The sequence below is a fragment of the Vulpes lagopus genome, chromosome X (assembly GCF_018345385.1).
Source record: "Vulpes lagopus strain Blue_001 chromosome X, ASM1834538v1, whole genome shotgun sequence".
NCBI classification, from domain to species: domain Eukaryota; kingdom Metazoa; phylum Chordata; class Mammalia; order Carnivora; family Canidae; genus Vulpes; species Vulpes lagopus.
In genome coordinates, this window is record NC_054848.1 from 58651384 (window position 1) to 58673476 (window position 22093).

Sequence of the window (22093 nt, forward strand, 5' to 3'; positions counted from 1 at the left end):
ATCATTCTCAATGGGGAAGCACTGGGAGCCTTTCCCCTAAGATCAGGAACAAGACAGGGATGTCCACTCTCACCACTGCTGTTCAACATAGTTCTGGAAGTCCTCGCCTCAGCAATCAGACAACAAAAAGACATTAAAGGCATTCAAATTGGCAAAGAAGAAGTCAAACTCTCCCTCTTTGCCGATGACATGATACTCTACATAGAAAACCCAAAAGCCTCCACCCCCAGATTGCTAGAACTCATACAGCAATTTGGTAGCGTGGCAGGATACAAAATCAATGCCCAGAAATCAATGGCATTTCTATACACTAACAATGAGACTGAAGAAAGAGAAATTAAGGAGTCAATCCCATTTACAATTGCACCCAAAAGCATAAGATACCTAGGAATAAACCTAACCAAAGAGGTAAAAGATCTATACCCTAAAAACTATAGAACACTTCTGAAAGAAATTGAGGAAGACACAAAGAGATGGAAAAATATTCCATGCTCATGGATTGGCAGAATTAATATTGTAAAAATGTCAATGTTACCCAGGGCAATTTATACGTTTAATGCAATCCCTATCAAAATACCATGGACTTTCTTCAGAGAGTTAGAACAAATTATTTTTAGATTTGTGTGGAATCAGAAAAGACCCCGAATAGCCAGGGGAATTTTAAAAAAGAAAACCTTAGCTGGGGGCATCACAATGCCAGATTTCAGGTTGTATTACAAAGCTGTGGTCATCAAGACAGTGTGGTACTGGCACAAAAACAGACACATAGATCAATGGAACAGAATAGAGAACCCAGAAGTGGACCCTGAAATGTACGGCCATCTAATATTCGATAAAGGAGGAAAGACTATCCATTGGAAGAAAGACAGTCTCTTCAATAAATGGTGCTGGGAAAATTGGACATCCACATGCAGAAGAATGAAACTGGACCACTCTCTTTCACCATACACAAAGATAAACTCAAAATGGATGAGAGATCTAAATGTGAGACAAGATTCCATCAAAATCCTAGAGGAGAACACAGGCAACACCCTTTTTGAACTTGGCCACAGTAACTTCTTGCAAGATACATCCACGAAGGCAAAAGAAACAAAAGCAAAAATGAACTATTGGGACTTCATCAAGATAAGAAGCTTTTGCACAGCAAAGGATACAGTCAACAAAACTAAAAGACAACCTACAGAATGGGAGAAGATATTTGCAAATGACATATCAGATAAAGGGCTAGTTTCCAAAATCTATAAAGAACTTATTAAACTCAACACCAAAGAAACAAACAATCCAATCATGAAATGGGCAAAAGACATGAAGAGAAATCTCACAGAGGAAGACATGGACATGGCCAACATGCACATGAGAAAATGCTCTGCATCACTTGCCATCAGGGAAATACAAATCAAAACCACAATGAGATACCACCTCACACCAGTGAGAATGGGGAAAATTAACAAGACAGGAAACAACAAATGTTGGAGAGGATGCGGAGAAAAGGGAACCCTCTTACACTGTTGGTGGGAATGTGAACTGGTGCAGCCACTCTGGAAAACTGTGTGGAGGTTCCTCAAAGAGTTAAAAATAGACCTGCCCTACGACCCAGCAATTGCACTGTTGGGGATTTACCCCAAAGATTCAGATGCAATGAAACGTCGGGACACCTGCACCCCGATGTTTCTATCAGCAATGGCCACAATAGCCAAACTGTGGAAGGAGCCTCGGTGTCCATCGAAAGATGAATGGATAAAGAAGATGTGGTTTATGTATACAATGGAATATTACTCAGCAATTAGAAACGACAAATACCCACCATTTGCTTCAACGTGGATGGAACTGGAGGGTATTATGCTGAGTGAAATAAGTCAATCGGAGAAGGACAAACAGTGTATGTTCTCATTCATTTGGGGAATATGAATAATAGTGAAAGGGAATATAAAGGAAGGGAAAAGAAATGTTGGGAAATATCAGGAAGGGAGACAGAACATAAAGACTCCTAACTCTGGGAAACGAACTAGGGGTGGTGGAAGGGGAGGAGGGTGGGTGTTGGAGGGGAATGGGTGACGGGCACTGAGGTGGACACTTGACGGGATGAGCACTGGGTGTTTTTCTGTATGTTGGTAAATTAAACACCAATAAAAGTTAAAAAAAAAAAAAAAAAAAAAAAAAAAAAAAAATAAAAAAAAAAAAAAAAAAAAAAAAAAAAAAAAAAAAAAAAAAAAAAAAAAAAAGAAAAGAGCTCTACATCACTGAACATCAGGAAAATGCAAATCAAAACACAATGAGACATCATCTTACACAACAGGTTATGGCAAGGATGTGGAGAAAGGCAAACCCTCTTGTACTGCTGGTGGGAATGCAAACTGTTACAGCCACTCTGGAGAGCAGTAGGGGGTTTAATAAAAAAGTTAAAATAATACTACCCAAAGATCCAACAATTGCACTACTAAGTACACAAAAAATACAAAAAAAAAAACCTAATTCAAAGGGAGATATATACATTGATGCTTACAGCAGCATTATCTACAATAGAAAAATAATAGAAACATCCTGATGGTCCAGCAACTTATGAATGAATAAAGGAGATGTGAGATATATATATATATATATATATATATATATATATATATATATGAGTATATATAAAGAAATATTAATCAACCATAAAAAAGAATGAAATCTTGCCATTATAAATAACATAGATTGAGCTAGAGAGTATTAACACAATACAAAATAAGTCAGAGAAAGAGAAATACCATAAGATTTCATTCATATGTGGAACTAAAGAAAAACACCCAAAGAGCAAAGAAGAATAAAAGCGAGAGACAAAACAAGAAACAGTCTCTTAACTATAGTGAAGAAACTAACAGTTACTGGAGGTGAAGGGTGTCTGTGGAAGGATGGGTTAAATAGGTGATTGGGATGAGGAGTGCATGAGTAATGAGCATTGGGTGTTGTATGCAAGTGCTGAATCACTGTATTGTACAACTAAAACTAATACCACATTATATGTTAAATAACAGGAATTTAAATAAAAATGTAAAAATTAATATAAGAGGCAGCAAATGATATTAATTGCTAAAGGGAATAACTCATAAAGAATATGTAAAATTATAAAAATGCACAAAATGAACCACAGACAACCCCAAATATAAGAACCTAACATTAATAGAATAGAAGGGAACTATAGATGGTATTTAAATGTTAGCTTAACATCCTGGAAAAAATTGAAAAAACTCAATTACACAAACTACCTTCACATCTAAAGGAACTCACAAAGAACAGCAAATAAAAACTACAACAAGCAAAAGAAGAGAGTTAGCAAAGATTCGAGCAGAACAACCAAAACTGGAGCAGGAAGAAATAGAAAATCTGAACAGGCCGATAACCAGGGAGGAAATTGAAGCAGCCATCAAAAAACTCCCAAGACACCAAAGTCCAGGGTCAGATGGCTTCCCAGGGGAATTCTATCAAACGTTTAAAGAAGAAACCATACCTATTCTACTAAAGCTGTTTAAAAAGATAGAAAGAGACAGAATACTTCCAAACTCGTTCTATGAGGCCAGCATCACATTAATTCCAAAACCAGAGAAAGACCCCAAGAAAAAGGAGAATTATAGACCAATATCCTGATGAAAACAGATGCAACAATTCTCAACAAGACACTAGCCAATAGGATCCAATAGTACATTAAGTAGATTATGCATCATGACCAAGAAGGATTTATCCCCGGGATGCAATGTTGCTTCAACACTCATGAAACAATCAACGTTATAGATCATATCAACAAGAGAAAAACCGGAAACCATATGATCCTCTCAATAGATGCAGAGAAAGCATTTGACAAATATGGCATCCATTCCTAATGAAAACTCTTGATAGTGAAGGGATAGAGGGAACATTCTTCAGCATCTTAAAAGCCATCTACGAAAAGCTCACAGCAAATATGATCCTCAATGAGGAAAAACTAAGGGCCTTTCCCCTAAGAACAAGAACATGACAGGGAAGCCCACTCTCACGACTCCTATTCAACATAGTACTAGAAGTCCTAGCCTCACCAACGAGAAAACAAAAAGAAATAAAAGTCATTCAAATGGGCAAAGAACAAGTCAAACTCTCCCTCCTGGCAGATGACATGACACTGTACATAGAAAACCCAAAAGACACCACCCCAAGATTGCTAGAACTCATAAAGCCATGCGGCATTGTGGCAGGATACAAAACCAATGCCCAGAAATCAGTGGCATTTCTATACACTAACAATGAGTCTGAAGAAAGAGAAATTAAGAAGTCAATCCCACTTACAATTACACTCAGAAGCATAAGATGCCGAGGAATAAACCTAACCAAAGAGGTAAAGTATCTATACCCTAAAAAGTACAGAACACTTCTGAAAGAAATTGAAGAAGACACAAAGAGATGGGAAAAGTATTCCATGGTCATGGATCGGAAGAATTAATATTCTGAAAATGTCTATGCTCCCCAGGGCAATATACACGATCAATGTAATCCCTTTCAAAGTACCATGGACTTTCTTCAGAGAGTTGGAACAAATCATCTTAAGATTTGTGTGGAATCAGAAAAGACCCCGAATAGCCAGAGGAACGCTGAAAAAGAAAACCAGAGCTGGGGGCATCACCAGGCTGGATTTCAAGTTGTACTACAAAGCTGTGATCATCAATACAGTGCGGTACGAGCACGAAAACAGACACATGGATCAATGGAACAGAATAGAGAATCCAGAAACAGACCCTCAACTCTATGGTCAACTATTATTCCACAAACCAGGAAAGACTATCCACTGGAAAAAGGACAGTCTCTTCAAAAAAATGGTGCTGGGAAAATTGAACAGCCCCATGCAGAACAATGAAACTAGACCATTCTCTTACACCATACATAAAAATAAACTCAAATTGGATGAAAGATCTAAATGTGAGACAAGAATCCTTCAAAATCATAGAGGAGAACCCAGGCAACACCCTTTTGAACTTGGCCACAGTAACTTCTTGCAAGATACAACTATAAAGGCAAGGAAACCAAAAGAAAAAATGAACTACTGGGACTTAATCAAGATAAAAAGCTTCTGCACAGCAAAAGAAACAGTCAACAAAACTAAAGGACAACCTACAGAATAGGAGAAGATATTTGCAAATGACATATCAGATAAAGGGCTACTATCCAAGATCTATAAAGAAGTTATTAAACTCAAAGGCAATGAAACAAACAATCCAATCATGAAATGGGCAGACGATATGAACAGAAATTTCACAGAGGAAGACATAGTCATGGCCAAAAAGCACATGAGAAAATGCTCCACATCACTTGCATACCAGGAAATACAAATCAAAACCACAGTGAGATATCACCTCACACCAGCGGGAATGGGAAAAATTAACAAGACAGAAAACAATATTGGAGAGGATGTGGGGAAAGAGGAACCCTCTTGCAATGTTGGTGGGAATGTGAACTGGTACAGCCACTCTGGAAAACTGTGTGGAGGTTCCTCAAAGAGTTAAAAAAAAGAACTGCACTACGACCCAGCAATTGCATTACTGGGGTTTTACTCCAAAGATACAGATACAGTGAAAAGCTGAGACACCTGCGCTGCAATGTTTATAGCAGCAATGTCCACAATACCCAAACTGTGGAAAGAGCCTCAGTGTCCATCAAAAGATGCATGGATAAAGAATATGTGGTCTACATATACAATGGAATGTTAATCAGCCATTAGAAATAATGAATACCCACTGTTTGCTTCAATGTGGATAGAATTGGAGGGTATTATGCTGAGTAAAGTAAGTCAATCGGAGAAGGACAAACATTATATGATTTCATTCACATAGGGAATATAAAAAAATTGAAAGGGATTAGAGGGGAAAGGAGAGAAAATGAGTGGGAATTATCAGAGAGGGTGACAGAACATGAGAGACTCCTAACTCTGGGAAACGACAAGGGGTTGTGGAAGGGGATGTGGGCAGTGGGAAGTGGTGACTGGGTGACAGGCACTGAGGAGAGCACTTGACAGGATGAGCATGGCTTTTATACAATATGTTGGCAAATTGAACTCCAATAAAAATATACAAAAAAAGAAAAAGAAATACATTAGTCGGAGAAAGATGAATTATCAGATTATTTCATTTATATGTGGAATTTAAGAAACAAAATAATGAACATGGGGAAATAAAAGAGACTAACCAAGAAACAGACTCTTAACTATAGAGAACAAATTATAGACGAGGGAAGGTGGAGGGGGCGGTGACTGCAACAGATGATGGAGATTAAGGAGCGCATTTGTTATGATGAGCACTTGGTGTCATTCAGAAGTGTTGCATCACTATACTGTGCACTTGAAACTAATGTTGCACTGCATGTTAACTAACTGGAATTTAAGTAAAAACTTGAAAAAAGTGTTAGGTTGAGACTACAGAAAAACTAGGCAGATGATCAATAGGAAAACAGAGGACAGGAGGCGGGGCAAGATGGCGGAAGAGTAGGGTCCCCAAGTCACCTATCCCCACCAACTTACCTAGATAACTTTCAAATCATCCTGAAAACGTATGAATTTGTCCTGAGATTTAAAGAGAAAACAGCTGGAATGCTACAGTGCGAAGAGTTCCCACTTCTATCTAGGTAGGAAGACAGAAAAAAATACAAATAAAGAAACAAAATAAAATAAATAAAGAAATAAAGAAATAAGAAAGCATCCAAGGGGGTAGGGCTAAGTCAAGGTGAGTGCCCCCAGGACAGGAAAGCACAGGCCCGGAGAAGCAGAAACTTTACCAATCTTCTTGGACGGAAAGCTGCTGGCAGGATTCCAGGAGGGGCAGGGATGCCCTCAGGCTCCCAGGGGCACTAACAGAGGAACTGCACCCCAGGGTAGAGCGTGCCACTCACTACGGCGAGCTCCCAAAAGGGCTGGAACGCACACTGGGCAGGGCCCCAGGAGCAGCTCAGGTGGCAGATCACTGTGGAGGGCCTGCATGGCCCTGGCAGCATGATTCCAGCAGTGCAGGCATCGGAGCAAAGGGCGCTGGGGGACACAAACCAAGATCTGGCACTCCCCCCAGGGACATGTGGGGGACAGGAGGACACAGGGCAGAAAGGACTCTCCTGCCCTGGGGCAGGCCCGAGGTGTGCAGATCGGTGCCCCGCCCACCCCCGGAGCATGCAGAACTCTGCAGACTGGGAGCTGCAGTAGTTACTGTGGGGCTGACTCTGGAGCTGGCCAGCTGGCTGCCGCCACTGTTGTTCCTCCTGGTGTCACCTGGTAACTGGGATTGAGCAGGGGCGTCACAGGATAAACAGTTCCCACTGAGCCATGCACCTTGCAGGGGGCTGGGCAGTTCCCCCAGGTGCACACACCTGAGAATCAGCACAGCTGGCCCCTCCGCCAGAAGACCAGCTGGAAGGACAGGAGAAAAGCAAGTTATTGACCAAGCACTGCTAGAAAGTTCCAGGAGAAGTCAAGGGATTTACAGTATATAGAATCAGAGGACACTCCCCCTTGTTTTTTGTTTTCTGTTTGTTCCCCCCCTTTCTTTCTCTCTTTTTTTTCCTTTTACCAGTACAACTCGTTTTTGGCCACTCTGAACTGAGCAAAATGACTAAAAGGAAAAACTCACCACAAAAGAAAGAATCAGAAACAGTCCTCTCTCCCACAGAGTTACAAAATTTGGATTACAATTCAATGTCAGAAAGCCAATTCAGGAGCACAATTATAAAGCTACTGGTGGCTCTAGAAAAAAGCATAAAGGATTCAACAGACTTCATGACTGCAGAATTTAGATCTAATCAGACCGAAATTAAAAATCAAAAAAAAAATTAAGAAATTAAAAATCAATTAAATGAGATGCAATCCAAATGGGAAGTCCTAACGACAAGGGTTAACGAGGTAGAAGAATGAGTGAGTGACATAAAGACAAGTCGATGGCAAGGAAAAAACTGAGGAAAAAAGATAAAAACAATGAAAAGAGCATGATATAGGTTAAGGGAAATATATGACAGCCTCAGAAGGAAAAATCTACGTTTAATTGGGGTTCCAGAGGGCGACGAAAGAGACAGAGGACAATAAAGTGTATTTGAATAAATCATAGCTGAAACCTTCCCTAACTCAGGAACAGAAACAAGCATTTACATCCAGGAGATAGAGAGATTCCCCCGTAAAATCAATGAAAACCGCTCAACACCTCGACATTTAATAGTGAAACTTGCAAATTTCAAAGATAAACAGAAGTTCCATAAAGCAGCAAGAGACAAGAGATCCCTAACTTTTATGGGGAGAAGTATTAGGGTAACAGCAGACCTCTCCACAGACACCTGGCAGGCCAAAAAGGAATGGCAAGATATATTCAGGGTCCCAAATGAGAAGAACATGCAGCCAAGAATACTTTATTTAGCAAAATTCTCATTCAGAATAGAAGGAGAGATAAAGAGCTTCCAAGATAGGCAGAAACTGAAAGAATATGTGACCACCAAACCAGTTCTCCAAGAAATATTAAGGGGGACTCTGTAAAAGAAAGAAGAAGTCCAAGGAAACAATCCACAAAAACAGGGACTGAATAGGTATCATCATGCCCCTAAATTCATGTCTTTCAATAGTAACTATGAACATGAATGGGCTTAATGACCCCATCAAAAGGCGCAGGGTTTCAGACAGGATAAAAAAGCATGACCCATCTATTTGCTGTCTACAAGAGACTCATTTTTTTTTGAGACTCATTTTAGATGTAAGGACACCTACAGCCTGAAAATAAAAGGTTGGAGAACCATTTACCATTCAAATGGTCCTCAAAAGAAAGCAGGGGTAGACATCCTCATATGAGATAAATTAAAGTTTCTCCCAAAGACTGTATAGTAAGAGATGAAGAGGGAAACTCTATCATACTTAAGGGATCTATCCAATGGGAGGACCTAAGAATCATGAATATTTATGCCCCAAATATGGGAGCTGCCAAGTATATCAATCAATTAATAACCAAAGTTAAGATATACTTAGATAATAATACACTTGGTGACTTGAACACAGCACTTTCTACAATCGACATATCTCTAATCACAACATCTCCAAAGAAACAAGAGCTTTAAATGACACACTGGAACAGATGGATTTCACAGATATTTACAGAACTATATATCCAAACGCAACTGAATACACATTCTTCTCAAGTGCATATGGAACTTTCTCCAGAATACACCACATACTGAGTCACAAATCAGGTCTGAACCGATACCAAAAGATTGGGATCGTCCCCTGCATATTTTCAGACGATAATGCTTTGAAACTCGAATGCAATCACAAGAAGAAATTTCCAAGAAACTGAAACACCTGGAGGTTAAGGAGTATCTTGCTAAAAGATGAATGGGTCAACCACAAAATTACAGAAGAATTAAAAACAGTCATGGAAACTAATAAAAATGAAGATACAACCGTTCAAAATCTTTCAGATACAGCAAAGCCTGTCCTAAGAGGTAAATGATCACAATACAAGCATCCATTAAAAAACTGGAAAAAACTCAAATACACAAGCTAAACTCGCACCTAAGGGAACTGTAGAAAAAATAGCATATAAAATCTACACCAAGCAGAAGAAGAGAGTTAATAAAGATTCCATCAGAACTCAAATAAACAGAGACCAGAGGAACTCTGGAACAGATCAATGAAACTAGGAATTGGTTCTTTGAAACAATAAGATAGATAAACCATTAGCCAGCCTTATTAAAAACAAAAGAAACTCAAATTAATAAAATCATGAATGAAAAAGGAAAGATCACAACCAATATCAAGGATATACAAACGATTTTAAAAATATATTTTGAGCAGCATATGCCAATAAATTAGACAATTTAGAAGAAATGGATGTGTTTCTGGAAAACCACAAAGTATCAAAACTAGAACAGGAAGAAATAGAAAACCTGAACAGACCAATAACCAGGGAGGAAACTGAAGCAGTCACAGACCTCCCAAGACACAAAAGTCCAGGACCAGATGGCTTCCCAGGGGAATTTTATCAAACATTTAAAGAAGAAACCATACCTATTCTACTAAACCTGTTTCAAAGGATAGAAAGGATGGGAATACTTACAAACTCATTCTATGAGGCCAGCATCACGTTAATTCAAAAACCAGACAAAGACCCCACCAAAAAGGAGAATTATAGACCAATATCCCTGATGAACATGGACTTTCTTCAGAGGCCTGGAACAAATTATCTTAAGATTTATGTGGAATCAGAAAAGACCCCGAATAGCCAGGGGAAGTTTAAAAAGGAAAGCCATAGCTGGGGGGCATCACAATGCCAGATTTCGGGTTGTACTACAAGGCTGTGAGCATCAAGACATTGTGGTACTGGCACAATAACTGACACATAGATCAATGGAACAGAATAGAGAATCCAGAAGTGGACCCTCAACTTTATCATCAACTAATATTCCACAAATTAGCATAGACTATCCACTGGAAAAAAAGAGAATCTCTTCAATAGATGGTGCTGGTAAAACTGGACATCCACATATAGAAGAATGAAACTAGACCATTCTCTTATACCATACACAAGGATAAACTAAAAATGGATGAAAGATCTAAATGTGAGACAAGAATCCTCAAAATCATAGAGGAGAACCCAGGCAACACCCTTTTTGAACTTGGCCACAGTAACTTTTGCAAGATACATCCATGAAGGCAAGAGAAACAAAAGCAAAAATGAATTATTGGGACTTCATCAATATAAAAAGCTTCTGCACAGCAAAAGAAACAGTCAACAAAACTAAAAGACAACCTACAGAATGGGAGAAGATATTTGCAAATGACATATCAGATAAAGGGCTAGTTTCCAAAATCTATAAAGAACTTATTAAACTCAACACCAAAGAAACAAACAATCCAATCATGAAATGGGCAAAAGACATGAACAGAAATTCCACAGAGGAATACATAGACATGGCCAAAAAGCACATGAGAAAATGCTCTGCATCACTGGCCATCAGGGAAATACAAATCAAAACCACAATGAGATACCACCTCACACCAGTGAGAATGGGGAACATTAACAAGGCAGGAAACAACAAATGTTGGAGAGGATGCGGAGAAAGGGGAAGCCTCTTGCACTGTTGGTGGGAATGTGAACTGGTGCAGCCACTCTGGAAAACTGTGTGGAGGTTCCTCAGAGAGTTAAAAATAGATCTGCCCTATGACCCAGCAATTGCACTGCTGGGGATTTACCCCAAAGATACAGATGCAGTGAAACGCCGGGACACCTGCACACCAATGTTTATAGCAGCAATGTGCACAATAGCCAAACTGTGGAAGGAGCCTCTGTGTCCATCGAAAGATAAAGAAGATGTGGTCTATGTATGCAATGGAATATTACTCAGCCATTAGAAACAACAAATACCCACCATTTGCTTTGACGTGGATGGAGGTGGGGGGTATTATGCTGAGTGAAATAAGTCAATCGGAAAAGGACAAATATTATATGGTCTCATTCATTTGGGGAATATAAAAAATAAAAAATTCGTGAAAGGGGATAAAGGGAAAGGAGTGAAAATATCATTGAGGGTGACAAAACATGGGACACCTGACTCTGGGAAATGAACAAGGGATAGTGGAAGGGGAAGTGGGTTGGGGGTTGGGGCGACTGGGTGATGGGCACTGAGGGGGGCAGTTTGCGGGATGAGCACTGGGTGTTATGGTATATGTTGGCAAATTGAACTCCAATAATTAGAAAAAAACAGAGGACATGAACGACACCATAAAACAATTCTACAGACATGTAGAACACTAAACTCAATAACAAACTTAACTCAAGGGATCCCTGGGTGGCGCAGTGGTTTGGCGCTTGCCTTTGGCCCAGGGCGCGATCTTGGAGACCCGGGATCGAATCCCACATCAGGCTCCCGGTGCATGGAGCCTGCTTCTCCCTCTGCCTATGTCTCTGCCTCTCTCTCTCTCTCTCTCTGTGTGACTATCATAAATAAATAAAAATTAAAAACAAACAAACAAACAAACTTAACTCAATACGTTCTTCTCAAATATACATCGAACATTATACATTATACACCATATTAGACTAAAAAACAAAGCTAAATAAATTTAAAAGTTTGAAATCATTCAAAGCTTCTTTTCTGATACAAAGGAATTAAACTAGTAATGAATAACAATGAAAACAATAACATTTAAAAGATAAGGAAATTAGAGGAGGCAGCAAGATTGCAGAAGAGTAGGGCTCCTTGTTTCATCTGGTCCTGAAAATTTACCTAGATAACTTTCAAACCATCCTGAACACCTAAGAATTCAACCTGAGAAGTTAAGAGAGAACAGCTGGAATGCTACAGAGAGAAAAGTGTTCGCTTGTTACAAGGTAGGAGTGCAGGGAAGAGAAACGGGGGGGGGGGTGTTATATCGGAAGATATAGAAGGAAGAAATCACCACATAAGAAAGAACCAGAGGTAATATTCTCTGCCACAGATCTAATGGATGTGGATTTAAGTAACATGTCAGAGGTACAATTCAGGAGTACAATTATAGAATTACTGGTGGCTCTTAAAAAAAGCATAAAACATTCTAGAGATGCTCTAACTGCAGAATTGAGAGCTAAATTAAAAATACATTAACTGAGATTCAGTCTAAACCGGATGCTCTAACAGATAGGTGAAATGAGGCATGAGAGAGTCACATAAAAGAAAAGTTGGAAAGGGAGGAAGCTGAGGGAAAAAAGAGAAAAACAATTAAGAGCCCATGAGGAGAGGCTCCGGGAAAAAAGTGAAGGTTTGAGAAAGAATAATGTTGATCTTTTTGGGATTCCAGAGGGTGGAGAGAGGGAGAGAGAGAGAGAAAGACTGAGAGAGAGAGAGAGAGAGAGAGAGAGAGAGAGAGAGAAAGAGAGAGAGAGAGAGAGAGAGAGAGAGAGAGAGAGAGAACCAAAAAGTATATTTAAACAAATCATAGCCAAGAAGTTCCTTACTCTGGGGAAGGAAACAGGCACTCAGATCCAGGAGGAACCCCCCCGGCCCCGCAAAATCAACAAAAATCAATCAACACCCCAACATATAATAATGGAGCTTGCGAATATCAAAGATAAAGAACAAAACCTAAAAGCAGCTCAAGGCAAGAGATTCTTAATTTATATGGGGAGAAATATCAGATTAACTGCAGACCTCTCCACGGAGACCTGCCAGGCCAGAAAGGGCTGGCATGATATATTTAGGGTACTAAATGAGAAAAACATGCAGCCAAGGATACATTATTATGCAAGGCTGTCATTCAGAATAGGAGAGATAAAGAGCTTCCAGGATAGGCAGAAACTGAAAGAATATGTAACCACCAAACCAGCTCTGCAAGAAATAATAAGGGGGACCCTGTAAGCAAAAAAGGGAGCCCAAAGAAATAATCTGCAGAAACAGGGACTCTGTAGGTTATACTATGACACTAAATTCACCCCTTTTAATATTTATCCTGAACATGAATGGGATAAATGATCCCATCAAAAGACACAGGGCTTCAGACTGGATAAAAAAAGCAAGACCCATCTATATGCTGTCTACAAGAGACTTATTTTTTTATTTTACTTTATTTTATTTTATTTTATTTTTTATTTTATTATTTTATTTTAATTATTTTATTTTATTTTATTTTAGATTTTATTTATTTATTCATGAGAGAGAGAGAGAGAGAGAGAGGCAGAGACACAGGCGGAGGGAGAAGCAGGCTCCATGCAGGGAGCCTGACATGGGACTTGATCCCGGGTCTACAGGATCAGGCCCTGGGCGAAGGCAGTGCTAAACTGCTGAGACACCTGGGCTGCCCAAGGGACTCATGTTAGACCTAAGGACACCTTTAGCCTGAAAATGAGGGGGTGGAAAACCATTTAACATGCAACTTGTCCTTCAAAGAAAGCTGGAGTAGCAATCCTCATATCAGAAAAATTAGAATTTAAAACAGTGACTGTACTAAGGGATTAAGAGGGACACTTCATCATACTTAGTCTATCCAAGAAGAAAACCTAACAATTATGAATATTTATGCCCCAAATGTCAGAACAGCCAATTATATCAATCAATTAATAACCAAAGTAGGGATCCTTGGGTGGCTCAGTGGTTTAGTGCCTGCCCTCGGCCCAGGCCATGATCCAGGAGTCCCGGGATCGAGTCCCACGTCGGGCTCCCTGCATGGAGCCTGCTTCTCCCTCTGTCTATGTCTTTGCTTCTCTCTCTCTATGTCGCTCATGAATAAACAAACTCTTTAAAAAAAATAACCAAAGTAAAGAGACACATAGATATTAATACATTAATAATAGGAGATTTCAAAACTCCACTCTCAGCAAAGGACAGACCTTCTAAGCAGAAGATCACCAAATAAACAAGGGTCTTGAATGACACTGTGGATGAAATGAATTTCACAGATATATACAGAACATTCCATTCTAATGCAACTGAATACATGTTCTTCTCAAGTGCACATGGAACTCTCTCCAGAATAGACCACATACTGGATCACAATCAGGTCTCAATCAATACCAAAAGATTGAGATTATTTCTTGCATATTTAGACCACAATGCTTTGAAACTCAAACTCAATCACAAAAAAATTGCAAGGAACTCAAACACATGGAGGTTAAAGAGCATCTTACTAAAAGATGAATGGGTCAACCGGGATATTAGAGAAGAATTAAAAAGGTTCATCAAAACTAATGAAAATTAAAGTACAACTGCTCAAAATCCTTGGGATACAGTAAAATGGTCCTAAGAGGGAAATATATCTCAATATAAGCCTCCCTCAAAAAATTGGAAAAAATCTGAAATACACAGGCTAACCTTATACCTAAAGGAACTGGAGAAAGACAAACAAAGAAGCCTAAACCAAGCAGAAGAAGAGAGATAATAATGATTAGAGCAGAACTCAATGAAACAGAGACCAGAAGAACTGTAGAACAAATCAAAGAAACCAGGAGATGACTCTTTGAAAGGATTACTAAAATAGGTAAACTGTTAGCCAGACTTATTAAAAAGAAACAAGAAAATACTCAAATTAATAAAATCATGAATGAAAGAGGAGAGATCAGAACCAATACGAAGGAAATACAAATGATTTAAAAAACATTATGAGCAATGATATGCCAAGAAATTAGGCAATCGAGAAGAAATGGATGCATTTCCAGAAACCTACAAATTACCTAAAACTGAAACAAGAAGAAATAGAAAACCTGAAGAGGCTGATAACCAGTGAGGAAATTGAAGCAGTCATAAAAAACCTCCCAAGAAACAAAAGCCCAGGGCCAGATGGCTTTCCAGGGGAATTCTAAGAAACACTTAAAGAAGTAATAATACCTATTCTACTAAAACTGTTTCAAAGAATAGAAATGGAAGGAGTACTTCCAATCTTGTTCTATGAGGTCAGAATCACCCTGATCCCAAAACCATAGAGAGAAACCACCAAAAAGGAGAATTATAGACCAATATCCCTGATGAACACACATGCAAAAATTCTCAACAAGATACTAGCCAATAGGATCCAGCAGTACATTAAGATTATTCAGCATGACCAAGAAGGATTTATCCCCGGGATGCAAGGCTGGTTCAACACTCGTAAAGCAATCAACGTGATAGATCATATCAACAAGAGAAAAAACAAGAACCATTTAATCCTCTCAATAGATGAAGAGTAAGCATTTGACAAAATACAGCATCCATTCCTGATCAAAACACTTCAGAGTGTAGGGATAGAGGGAACATTCCTCAGCATCTTAAAAGCCATCTATGAAAAGCCCACAGCAAATACCATCCTCAATGAGGAAAAACTAAGAGCCTTTCCCCTAAAATCAGGAACACAATAGGGATGTCCACTCTCACCACTGCTATTCAACATAGTTTTAGATGTCCTAGCTTCAGCAATCAGGCAACAAAAAGAAATAAAAGGCATTCAAATTGGCAAAGAAGACGTCAAACTCTGCCTCTTCAAGGATGGCATGATACTGTATTCGGAAAACATAAAAAAACTCCACCCCAAGATTGCTGGAACTCATACAGCAATTTGGCAGTGTGGCAGGATACAAAATCAATGCCCAGAAATCAGTGGCATTTCTATATACTAACAATGAGACCAAAGAAAGAGAAATTAAGGAATCAATCCATTTTACAATTGCACCCAATTCCATAAGATACCTAGAAATAAACCTAACCCAAGAGGTAAAGAATCTGTGCTCTAAATCCTACAGATTACTTATGAAAGAAATTGAGGAAGACACTAAGGAATGGAAAAACATTCCATCCTCTAGAATTGGAAGAATAAATATTGTGAAAATGTCTTGCTACCCAGAGTAATTTACACATTCAATGCAATCTCTATCAAAATACCATGGACTTTCTTCACAGAGTTGGAACAAATAATCCTAAGAATTGTTTGGAACAAGATAAGACCCGGAATAGCCAGAGGAATGTTGACAATGAAAACTAAAGCTGGATGCATCACGATGCCTGACCTCAAGTTCTAAAACAAAGCTGTGATCTTCAAGACAGTATGGTACTAGCACAAAAACACATAGATCAATGGAACAGAATAGAGAACCCAGAAATGGACCCTCAACTCTATAGTCAACTCATCTTCAACAAAGCAGGAAAGAATATCCACTGGGGAAAAAAGACAGTTTCTTCAACAAATTGTGTTGGGAAAATTGGACAGCCACATACAGAAGAATGAAACTGGACCATTCTGTTACACCATACACAAAGATAAACTCAAAATGGTTGAAAGCTCTAAGCGTGAGAAAAGACTCTATCAAAATCCTAGAAGAGATGACAGGCCATCACCTCTTTGACCTAGGCCATAGCAACTTCTTGCAAGACACAGCTATGAAGGCAAGGGAAACAAAAGTAAAAACAAACTATTGGGACTTTATCAAGATAAAAAGCTTCTGCACTGCAAAGTAAAGTCAACAAATGTAAAAGACAACCTACAGAAAGGGTAAAGACAGTTGCAAATGACCTATCTGATAATGGATTAGTACCCAAAATGTATAGAACTTATAAAACTTAACACCCAGAAAACAAATAATTCAGTTAAAAATAGGCAAAAGATATAAATAGACATTTTTCAAAAAAAGACATACATATGCTTTATATTATCTCACAACAACAATGTTCTAACTGGCAATATAGTAGGTGCTAAGCAAGTATTTGTGGTATGAGTGAACAACCATATAAGCGAGGCACCATGTTAGGCAACCCTGGTTGATAAAGATTAGGTAACTTGCCCCAGATCTCCTAGTCAGTAAGTGGCAGAATTCAAGCTTTATCAGACAGAATTATAAGAGAACAATATCATTTTTAGCTTCAGTTCTAACATGAAATTACATATAAAGATACCAGGTTTATTTCTAGAAAGAAGTTAGGTCCTTAATATTACCTTTTGAGTCATATTAAAATTTGAATCTGTTCATTTGGTTGTGTTGTTTTCATTTCAGGCAGCCTCGATGCTCAATTCTCTAATATTTACTAAACAAGTGACTTGGGAAAATGTGATTTAACCTCTGACAGCAACATTTCAGAAGATTGTAAAACGAAGATGACAGAATGAAGGCAGAGCCAGAATTGGAAGTCAAGGCTACCTTACTCTCTCGGCTTTTAAGTAATGGCAACTGATACAAAATGAAAACACTGCGCAGGCCAAATAAAATACATCTGCAGGCTGCATTTGGCCTGTTATTCACAAGATTTTACTTCTTTATTGGCTGATAGAAGGCAGAGACTTTCAACATTGTGGTGGCTAAAGCATGGACTATGGAACCATACTGCCTAGGTTGGCATCCAAGGTAGGCCATTTACTAGCTCTATGACCCTAGGCAACCTTCATCTGTCTTTGCCTGTTTCTTGTCTTTAAAATGGACATGCACCTTATAAGGTTGTTATGAGGATTATGTTTGTGTGGGTGTATATGTGTGTGTGCCACTTAAAACAGTGCCTGGCATATAGCAAGTGCTCTGAAAATTAAAAAAAAAACTCTAAGCTTACTTTGATTATTTTCACTAATTCTAACTTGATCCATCCCTCAGTTTGCACATCCGTAAAATGGGTACCTATTTTATATGGTTATTGTGAGGATTAAGTGATTTAATATAGGGAGAACTAATATATCTGCAGTACTTAGAACATGGCCTAGAACAAATTAAGCACTATGTAAGTGTTAGGCATTATCATTATTAAGTTTTCAATTGAATGCTTGACAAAGCTCACATAAGTCAGTACTGCAAAATTGTAAAATATGCTTAGTAGTGTTTACAAGATGGCATTGATCCTAAGAAGCAAAATCCATAGTATAATAATGGAGGTGAACTTTTAATCCTTTAATCAGTCATTCAAAAGGGCAAAGTGGTGAAGTCTGAGAATAATAAAACTTTCTAATCATTGCATAGTCCACGTAATACTCATCGATAAAGCTGAGGTATATTGTTGAGGTAAAGGTTGAAATAAAGGTTGAGATAAAAAGAAATACAGCCTAAATTTGCATCTATAAAGGCAACTAATGAATTTATTTATAACATCTCTCTACATTTTCCATAATAAGTCTAAGGAGACGTGGATAATTCAAACTCTCACGCATAGTTAATTAGAAGAAATTTCTATATTGGAAAACAAAGCCATCCCCTGGCTCCCTACTTAATGTCCACCTAATTGGAGTAAACTATTGCTGTGTCAAATATATAAGGAAGGAAGTTGTAAGAACGTCCTTAGTAGTAACTTCCTAAGTAGTAAGAAGGGTCAGGTCCTGGGGTTGGAGAAAACGGCACCTGAACTGTAATTTTTAAGATGATAAGAACCCAGTATAAAGAAATAAAGTTATCGTGGAAGGACTTGGCAGTGTGTGGATTACCAATGGGACAAATAAGAGTCCTAATGTAAAGGGACTGGAAATATGCTGGAACTTCATACTGAATTAATGGGGATCATTGCAGGACAAAAGTTTAAAAGGTGCTAGAAGTAGAATTTCTCAGGACGCCTGGGTGGCTCAGCAGTTAAGCATCTGCCTTCGGCTCAGGGTGTGATCCTGGAGTCCCAGGATCGAGTCCCACAACAGGCTCCCTGCATGGAGCTTGCTTCTCTCTCTGCCTATGTCTCTGCCTCTCTCTCTCTCTCTCTCTCTCTCTCTCTCTGTGTGTGTGTGTCATGAATAAATAAAAGAAGTGTAATTTCTAATACTGAAGTGACAATAACTATTAGTGAATCTCCTTTGAGAAGAGTTTGAAATTCTTCAATGTGAGAGGAGGACAAAGGCAAGAGGAGTTCTCACTGTGATAAAAACAGAAGATCTGTTGCGAGGAGACAGGATATAATATGAAAACTCCATTGTGAATTTACAAGAACACTATAAAACCATTAGTGATAAGGATAGGTGACTGGGGTAATACAATTGAGGAACATAAAAGATAGGATGTTGAAGTTTGTGTCAGGAAATACTGTGGAATTCTGAGTTTGGAAGCATAAAATATATTGTGGGAACCATTTTACAGATAAGGGGGGGATGGAATGCTCCATAATGTGACAGGACAGGGTATAAGAGGAGACTCTAGATTTATAGAAGGGGTGGTCTGATGAAATGGGACAAGAAATGAGGTTCCTGGGACGCCTGGGTGGCTCAGCAGTTGAGCGTCTGCCTTTGGCTCAGGGTGTGATCCTAGGGTCCTGGGATCGAGTCCTGCATTGGGATCCCCTCAGGGAGCCTGCTTCTCCCTCTGCCCATGTCTCTGCCTCTCTCTCTCTCTGTCTCTGTGTCTCTCGTGAATAAATAAATAAAACCTTTTTAAAAAAAATGAGGATCCTATGGGACTGGGAAGGAAATATTAGAAATCCCAGTAGAAAAGGATGGTGTTTTCCTAGTTTGAGAAGACAGAGGACAAGGACAACCCTAGAGGGAAGTAAGATAAAATAATACTAATAATAGAAACCTAGAGAAACAGGATGGTAAAATGTGTGGTTAACAATAATAGAGATATGGAAAGGAGGTGAGAGTAGTTTTCAAAAAAGATAACAAGAGGGGAGTATCATTAGAAAAGTAGTGGTACTGGAGGGATATGAGAGATTCTGCAAACTCTTATGGGAGGGTAAAGAGGACACTAATGTGAGAAGACAGTGGACAAAGTATGACCATGTTGTGATAAAAGCAGGGTGCCTAGTATGAGGTGTGAGAAAATAATGTAGGGACCCTAATGGAAAGGAGTGAATGATCCTCAAAGGAGGAAACTAGAAGACTAAAGGGAACCCCAGTATGATAAAATCAGGGTCTCTAATGTGAGGGGACAGGACAAGATGTATTGTAGGACTCTCATTCCACTGGAGAAGATGACAAAATAGTAAAGCCCACAGGGAAAGAGAATAAAGGGCCCATTTTCACTTTGTGAAAAGGGGTGACTCAGTGAGGTAAAGCAAGACATACTGTGGGATCCTAAGTTGGAGAAGATATGAAGCACTTCAGCCAGTTGAGAGGATCATGGAAAAAGGACGAATTCCAGTATCGGAAAAACGAGAACCAGTAAGACAGTACAGGACATATTTTGGGATTCTTTAGTAGGAGGGAATGCGAAAATGTGGGGCTCCTAGTTGGATGCATCGATGGGATTCACAGTGTAAGCAGTTTAGCGATACAGGGTATGTTGTTTCCTCAATTCTGTAGGGTGGGAGCCCCCAGAACGAGAACACCAGGCACAAGTGCTTGTCCTGTATGAGAAAAGGGGGTTCTGGTGGAAAGAGCCAGGAGATTCTTGTGGATAAGGCCAGGGAATAATGTAAAAAAATCTCAGTGGGAAGTGATGGCGACATTGTGGGACCCTCACTGGAAGATTGTGAAGAAATATGTGAGAAGACAGAGGTTGGAGATGCGGAGGTCTCCTGAGAGGTAAGAACAAACGAACAACCCCCTCCCCACAAGCAAACCAACAAAGAAAGAAAACAAAACAAATCCTGCAGTGTGAGGGCTAAAAACGCGGGGGAGAGGGACACCAATGTGAAGGGTAGGACAGACAATTACGCTGGAGCATAATATCCCCATCTTAGGTGACCATCTCCACTTACCCAGGCAGAGTTCAAAAACGTAGGCATAGTAGGACCAAAGCACAACGAGGACAATAACGAGCACTGGCACCCAGGAAAGTAGTCGGCGGCAGCACCGCAGCCCCCCGGACAGAGACATCTTCCAGCCCCGCCGCATCTTTGGATCGAAGATCGACCGAGCAGGCCTGCTGGCGCTGGGTCGGAACTGCCTGGCAGGCAGCTGGGAGGCAAGAAGGCGCGCTGTGCGGCGCTCCACTGCCTAGCCTGGCGGGAACTGTCTCACCAAGCGAAAACCACCTGTAAGGCTGCAGGGCAGAGTGAGCTCGGCGCGGCACAATAAGCATGAGTCATGGCGGGGAGGAACTGGCCCAGTTGGAGCGGAAGGTGATCCGCCCGGCAGCCGAGGCTGGGCACACTCAGAGGGAGTGCAGTTCCTCCCCTTTCCTCTCCTTCCACCTCCATGCTACAGCCCTAGATGCAGAGCTGAACCCGTACAAACGGTGAAGCAGAAGAAATTTGGGTCCGCCTATTGTGCTTTAACAGCACTGCGTCCCCTCCATCTCTTTTCTGATCTCTCTTTCTGTTTTTTGTCTCTCTGTTTCCCCACTCAACATAAACACGAGAGCATAGGAACACGCTGTGCGAAAGATGACAGCCCGAGCCTCTTAAGACTAAAAGGTTACCCAACCCCATCCTCCCACTGCTGCTTGAAAAATATGCTTTAACGCATAGTGCTGCAATCACTGCTTAGGTAAGTCCATTCACAGGCGTTCCTCCTTCCTTCTCTCTTCCCTTACCCCAAGTTTAGCTTCGTTCACTTTCAGAATAAACCTATTGGCTGAGAAAGACAAATGAAGGGGACGTGAATTCTGTGAGAAGTCATGGACAGATAACAAAGGTAGTAAAATTTAAACTGAGATTTATTTAATAGTAAATGTTTGGTAGGCAGACTAGAGGGAAAGGATCATTCAGAGGAAACAGCGTTTGGAAAGGCATAGAGTCACAAAAATCCAAAAGCGTTCAAGGAACAACTAATATGGCTTGAGAAGGTGTGTGAAAAGGAGAGGCT

At 39.7% G+C, this 22093-nt stretch overlaps 1 protein-coding gene across 1 annotated transcript in view; it reads right to left on the reverse strand.

Moving 5' to 3' along the window:
* Window positions 1-21401, reverse strand: part of ZDHHC15 (zinc finger DHHC-type palmitoyltransferase 15) — a 203462-nt gene extending 182061 nt beyond the window's left edge. Inside the window, exon 1 of the mRNA XM_041742288.1 lies at window positions 21046-21401. Within this exon, the coding sequence (XP_041598222.1) occupies window positions 21046-21181 (136 nt within the window). The 5' untranslated portion in view covers window positions 21182-21401. The remainder of the gene's footprint in view (window positions 1-21045) is intronic.
* Window positions 21402-22093: the final 692 nt, after the last annotated feature.